Consider the following 7,500-nt stretch of genomic DNA (forward strand, 5'->3'; position numbering starts at 1 on the left):
ATCCTTCCATAGAAACCCCGTCAAACACCACGGGAGAACGGAATCCTCTCCTCTTTTCTCTCACTCCCAGCTCGCTCTCTCTCTCGCTCCTCTCCTCTTTTCTCTCTCTCTCTCTCTCCTCTTTCCTCTCTCTCGCTCCTCTCGTCTGTCTGCTTTCTTGCTCCTCTGTGTTCTCTGTAACCTGAGACAGTCAGGCCTCTGTTCCCTATGGAGGACTCCCCCTTAGTCCCTCCCTCACACACGCACACACACACACACACACACAAACACACACACATGCACATGCAGTGTGTGTGTATATAGTACGACTATCTGAGTTTGTGTGTATATTGTAGAACTATCTGAGTGTGTGTGTTGTGGGACCCTCTGAATGTGTGTGTATATTGTAGTATCCTCTGAGTTATGTCTGTGTGTGTATTGTACGACTATCTGAGTGTGTGTGTATATTGTGGGACCCTCTGAGTGTGTGTGTTTATTGTGGGACCCTCTGAGTGTGTGTGTGTGTGTGTGTATATTGTACGACTATCTGAGCGCGTGTGTATATTGTAGTACCCTCTGAGTTATGTCTGTGTGTGTATTGTACGACTATCTGAGTGTGTGTGTGTATATTGTGGGACCCTCTGAGTGTGTGTTTGTATATTGTACGACTATCTGAGTGTGTGTGTTGTGGGACCCTCTGAATGTGTGTGTATATTGTAGTATCCTCTGAGTTATGTCTGTGTGTGTATTGTACGACTATCTGAGTGTGTGTGTGTATATTGTGGGACCCTCTGAGTGTGTGTGTTTATTGTGGGACCCTCTGAGTGTGTGTTTGTATATTGTACGACTATCTGAGTGTGTGTGTTGTGGGACCCTCTGAATGTGTGTGTATATTGTAGTATCCTCTGAGTTATGTCTGTGTGTGTATTGTACGACTATCTGAGTGTGTGTATATATTGTGGGATCCGGTGAGTGTGTGTTTATTGTGGGACCCTCTGAGTGTGTGTTTGTATATTGTACGACTATCTGAGTGTGTGTGTATATTGTAGTACCCTCTGAGTTATGTCTGTGTGAATTGTTTGTATTTTAGTGTCGGCAGATGTTGTGTAACTGTTTGAAGTCTTGGTTTTGACTGAAACATCACCTAATGTGTAGCAGTCCTTCCTGACGAAAAACTCCTCCACTTTTCGTCTTCATTTACATATTTGCAAACATTCATTTTCATTTATTTACATATTTACAAACAATCATGTTTATTTATTTACATATTTGGCAGTGTTTGTCATAGTTAAAGCTTGTAAACAGAACTGACACACATCCACACCCACACACACACACACACACACACACACATACACACACACATACTCACATCTGCTAACTTAATTTGTAGCTTATTTACTGCGCATGGGCTTCTTACACTCCTCCTTATGTAACTTGATTGGAGTCATATGTTTGGCATACCTGTCCTCTTCTATGCTTTCACACCCTTTTATCATATAACTGGCTGTGTGTGTGTGTGTGTGTATTACACTGGATTATTTTACAGTCATAGCAGGGTATGGCTTTGCATGTCAATGTGGAAACACAAAATGAGGGCTGTATACAAATAATAGACAATAATACTTAACCATACATCAGTATTCTCTATGCAGTAAGTCCATACATTAAAGGCGATATCTTTGAACTGATTGTTTGAATGACGCTACTCTGAGCTGACCTGCAGGACGTAAACACAGCAGCTCTTCAAGGCAAATGCAGGAATTTACTGAGAGGTCACATGACACCGTTTAACCTGATATTCCACTACTGCCCCCCTGTGGAAAGTATTAGACATGACACCTTAAGCATGGCATGAGAGAAATTATCCATTCCAACCAGCCCCCTCTCCTTGTGTGTGTGTGTGTTTGTGTGATGTGTGTATGTGTGTTTGTGTGATGTGTGTGTGTGTTTGTTTGTGTGTGTGTGTGTGTGTGATGAGTGTTTGTGTGTGTCTGTGTGTGTCTGTGCGTGTGTGTGTGTGTGTGTGTGTGTGTGTGTGTGATATGTTCTCATAATAAATGTTTTGAGATTAACTCCAGATTGTTGGCAGCACTGACTGTAAAGCAATGACCAGCGTACGCTCACTCACAAGTGAAGCCACCAGACGGGAATTAAAAAATGGCGCAGATTTTACAAGATGGCCTGTAGGAGCCATTTGTACTTTAGTTAGATTTTCTTTTAATTGAAGGTTGAGCCTATGACCCTGCTGGCAGAACTAATTATTGACACCTGGAATGACTGATTGGTATCGCCTCACCTGTGTTAATTAAGAGGGAATAACTACCAGACAAAGGCATTGGGCATTGCGTTTGGTAGAGAGCCTCTCGTGTGGAATGTTGGAACTTTAGAGACGCTAGCAGGCATATGGTTTTTCAGTTGCATCTATTTGTTTTACTTGCATCTATTTGTTTTACTTGCATCTATTTGTTTTATTTGCATCTATTTGTTTAATTTGCATCCATATGTTTTAGTTGTAATAGTTGCTACAAGTTGTACCAGTGGAATGTGAGGTTGATGAGCAAGGGGATGCAACGTCGGTCTCTTGAACGTCCGCACAGGAGGCCATTTTAAGGACTGAATAGCTTCTGGGAGGGATCAGTGGTACGTTAGGTAACGTCAGTGATCTTCACAATCGTTTACACTCTTATCTCGCGGAAATGTTGACGGATTTACAAATGACTTGATTTACAATCGTCATTACCTTGGTAATAATTCTGGATGCTTGAACATGTTGAAATGGGCAGCTTAATTGTGTATCACGGCTATTGCATCAGTCATTTTACATCAATTGGCGAGCCATAATTGTTCTTTCTTTTCAATATAAAAGTTGCACATAATAAAACTGAAGTTGCACATGATTTCCAATCCAGTTGGTTTGTTAAACATCTTACATTATGATTTCGACAGGAAATTGCTGACTTTATTGCCAATGAAGATGCCATAATTTTGTGCAGCCTGCTCGATTGAATGCTCCCTTGAAACGAGACCTGTCAACGAGACCTGTCATGTTATTTTCATATGAAAACCCATGTTTTTAATTCTTCATAAGTATGTAGTGCCATAAGAAATGTCTTGCGTTTATAACAAACCAACCCGTTTGAAAATTGGTTAAAAATTGAGCAAGTTCTGGTTATTTAAAAAGTACCACTACCAACACAATGTTAAGGGGGAGTGAGCTATACTGTCCTCAAAATGGCCGAAAATGCTCGAATTGTGCGGACATTCGACTCCGTCGGCAAGAAACGCAGGCAGGATATCTAGCCTTTATATAGATATCTATGGTGATGAGGACAAACTTAGCAGCCGTGAACCTGACCCCCACACATCACTACTCATGACCTTTAACCTTCACTCTGACCTCTAGTTAGAGCATGGGGATGGAGGGAGAGAAGGAAAGAGAGAAGAGGTATCGCTAATCTTTTCTCACACCAGAGTCTACTTATTGGTCGTGTGTGTGTGTGTGTGTGTGTGTGTGTGTGTGTGAGGCTGTCTGTCTGTCGGAAGGAAAGAGAGAAGAGGTATCACTAACTTGTCTCACACCAGAGTCTACTTGCAATGGGTGTTGCAATTATGATTGGACCCTTAACACCTCTCTAGTTGGATGTGTACACACACATACGCACACACGCACACACGCACACACACAGTTTATCATGTTGTATGTAAAGGTTTTGTTTGCTTTGGCTAAACAAAATTGGGAACATCTACTGACAAAGCCCCCCCCCCACACGCACACCTTGAAAATATTAAGACAGAGATTCAGAGCAATTCATATATCAAATGTTTTACTAAGTTTAACCATTTTGATTTGTCAATACTGTAGATTCAGTTTAACATAAACACACACACACACACACACACACACACACACACACACACATCATGTTAAACGGGGTAATCTGGTGTTCAGGGTTGGTCTGGTGCTTCTCTTCTGTTCAGCCGGATGCTCTGAGTCCTAAGAAACCAATGAAACAACACACACATACTCTCAGGGGCGGACCGGACGAACGGGCAAACCGGGCAGTTGCCCAGGGCCTCGGCCACCAGGGGGGCCTCGTCGTATTTCCGATTTTTTTTTGCTAATTAAAATAAATCAATTGGCATTGCAAAATAATGACAATTCATAATAAGCATGAAAAACGATTATTTTCTTTTCAGTAACAGATTAAAATGTATCTTCCATCATGGAACAAATTATTTCAGGTCACGTGACTTTTCTGTCACTGACAATTTTTCGTGTGGTGATGTGGTCGCAAAGTTAAGCGTGAAACGTTTTTTAAGTAGCAGCGAGAAAAGAAAGAGGAAAGGGCAGGATGAGAAGTTCAGGGAGAAATTACCTAAGGTAAAACACAATTTCCTATCAAGGAATTCGTCCGTGGAAGTGGAAGAAATATCTGATAATGTGTCGAGTTCATCTGATAATGTTTCAAGTGCGGCTAAGCCAAGTTTAGCGATTGCTAGCAGCAGCAGCAGACAAACAGCTTGTAGTGACACCAACTAGCTCTGCCTGCTTTGCTTCTACAAACGGTGAGCCATCATGTACCACAGCTGCCCATATCCGAGACACTGTCACACCCGCACTGACGACGACACGCATGATACTGCCATGGCCATGAACACAGCTCAAGCACAGCTGGCTGATAACGACAGCGGTGATGTCAACAATGTGAGTACATCAATGGTGGAGATACACTGGTTAGTGAAGACCCCTGGTGTGACAATTAACAGATAGAGAGATAATTGAAATGGTTAAAACAGGACCTGTACAAATTTGGAAGTTTCAGTTGAAAACATTCAGAAACAGAACTATAAAGCATTAATCAAATGTAACAAGTAGGCTAACATTGTTTTGATCAAGAAATAAAAAAGTTACACTACTAAAACACTGCACTCAAAACCTCATAATTAAAATAATTTACAACTGTTTAATTGTTAAAGTCATAAATGTCAGTTCCACATAACATTAAAACGATTTCTTTTTTGGGGGGGGGGGGGGGGCCTCAACATTGTTCTTTGCCCAGGGCCTCCAATTTGCTAGAACCGCCCCTGCGTACTCTCCAGTCACCATGGAAACACACACACACTGCAAGGCCATAAAAATCCACATAATGAATGTATGTTGTAACACACACACACACACACACACACACACACACACACACACACACACACACTTACCGCAGGGACTGTTTTCTTAATGAGTCATCTAAAAATAAAATGGATATCAAAATACAAGCGTCAGTTACTCACTTCAACAATTATATTAAATCATTAGTTAAAATCGCCACCCATGTGTGTCCCAGGATTGTTCTCTTATCTGTGGTTACATGTTTGTAAACATCTGTGTGTGTGGTTATATGTCTGTAAACATCTGTGTGTGTGTGTGTGTGTGTGTGTGTGTGTGTGTGTGTGTGTGTGTGTGTGTGTGTGTGTGTGTGTGTGTGTGTCCTACCTGATACGAACCCGTTGTCCAGCATGTGTCTCTTAATCATGCAGAGCTTCACGGCGACGAACATGATGGCCAGAATCAGGCCCACCCCTGCACCAATCAGAGCGTAGCGTCCCTCTAACAGACCAATCAAATGCCCTTATCATCACCATCATCATTATCAACATCAACAAGAACAACAATATCATGAACAACATCATCATGAACAACATCATCATTATCTTCATCATCATCTTCATCATCGTCATCATATATTTATGTATCCATACACACTAAAGGGAAAGAGTTGGTGTTAAACTGAAATGTTTATACGCGTTATGGTGGTTCGTTAGTTAGAGTTAGAGTAAAGGTTAGGGTTAGGATTAGGGTTAACACTCATAAGTACGGCACGTTCGTAAGTCTAATAATATAAAGCTGATGGTAATCTAATTTATGCTTATTACTACAGGATTAATGGTGTTCTAAACTTTACTCTCAGTATTGGCATCAGTGACATGAATGACATTATTTATGTGGTTTGTTCAGATTAATTTTTAAGATTACTGATTCACTCAAAGAGTTTGAGCTTAAAGTGTAGCACTTGCATGTTTGATGTGTGTGTCTGTGTGCGTTTCTCCGACCAGGCTGATCGGCCTCGCGTGTCTCATCCGCTCTGATGCATGTGGGTGTGTGTGTGTGTGTGTGTGTGTGTCTGTGTGTGTTTCTCCGACCAGGCTGATCGGCCTCGCGTGTCTCATCCGCTCTGATGCATGTGGGTGTGTGTGTCTGTGTGTGTGTGTCTGTGTGTGTTTCTCCGACCAGGCTGATCGGCCTCGCGTGTCTCATCCGCTCTGATGCATGTGGGTGTGTTATGTGTGTTTCTCCGACCAGGCTGATCGGCCTTGCGTGTTTTGGTCGCTCTGATGCATGCATGTGTGTGTGTGTGTGTGTATGTGTGTGTGCGCATTCAATTGGATCCCTGAAGTTTATACTGTATGTGTGTGTGTGTGTGTGTGTGTGCGTGTGTGTGTTTCTCCTACCAAGCTGATCCTCGAGTGTGTCGTCGCTCTGATGCATGTGTGTGTGTGTGTGTGCGCGTGTGTGTGTGTGTGTGTTTATGTACGGTGTGTGTGTTTCTCCTACTACGTTGATCCTTGCATGTGTCATCCGCTCAGATGCATTTGTGTGAGTGTGTGTATGTGTGAGCATGTGTGAGTGTGTGTGTGCGTGCTTGTGTGTGTGTCTGTGTTTCTCCTACTAGGCTGATCCTTGCGTGTGTCGTCCGCTCTGATGCTTGTGTGTGTGTGTGTGTGTGTGTGTGTGTGTGTGTGTGTGTGTGTGTGTGTGTGTGTGTGTGTGTGTGTGCTTGTGTGTTTCTCCTACCAGGCTGATCCTCGTGTGAATCGTCCGCTCTGACACCACCAAAGAAGCAATCTGCAAAAGCATAACAGTCATCAGAGCATGTTGCATGTTATCTATTCACTGTCTCTACCACAACCACACAGTGTGTGAGTGTGTGTCATTGGATGTGTGTGTAAGAGTGTGAGTGTGTGTCCCTGGTGTGTGTGATCTCAAGTGCCTGTTTTTGTATGAACTGGGCTAGGTAGTTTTACCACAGGAAATGATAAGAGGTCAGATAAGAAGAGAGGAGACCTAGAGTTCTGAGGAAAGTTTCACATTTCAGCTAATCAGCTAATCGAGTTTGTGTGCTTCTCATAATTTCCTTCTGTCTGCTGCTCTAGTGACACACAAGCCTCAATCTTGCAAACAAACACACACAGTGACACACAAGCCTCAATCTGTGTGTGTGTGTGTGTTTGTCTGCCCACCCTGCCTGCTCTGTGGGTCTCTGCTGTCAGCACCTTAAGGCCCAGCAGGAGGCTCTTTTCCCCAGAAACACACACACACACACACACACACACACACACACACACACACACACACACACACACACACACACACACACACACACACACACACACACACACTCAATCTTACACACAGACACTAGCCTCAATCTGACACACGGCTAAACTACATCGCAGGACACT

At 42.8% G+C, this 7,500-nt stretch overlaps 1 protein-coding gene across 1 annotated transcript in view; it reads right to left on the reverse strand.

Annotated features, from left to right (window-relative positions):
* Positions 1 to 81, reverse strand: part of vstm4b (V-set and transmembrane domain containing 4b) — a 14,393-nt gene extending 14,312 nt beyond the window's left edge. Inside the window, exon 1 of the mRNA XM_080841050.1 lies at positions 1 to 81. This exon is cut by the window's left edge and continues 50 nt beyond it. Within this exon, the coding sequence (XP_080697176.1) occupies positions 1 to 2 (2 nt within the window). The 5' untranslated portion in view covers positions 3 to 81.
* Positions 82 to 7,500: the final 7,419 nt, after the last annotated feature.

The sequence above is a fragment of the Sprattus sprattus genome (genome assembly GCF_963457725.1).
Source record: "Sprattus sprattus genome assembly, chromosome: 6".
Classification (NCBI taxonomy): domain Eukaryota; kingdom Metazoa; phylum Chordata; class Actinopteri; order Clupeiformes; family Clupeidae; genus Sprattus; species Sprattus sprattus.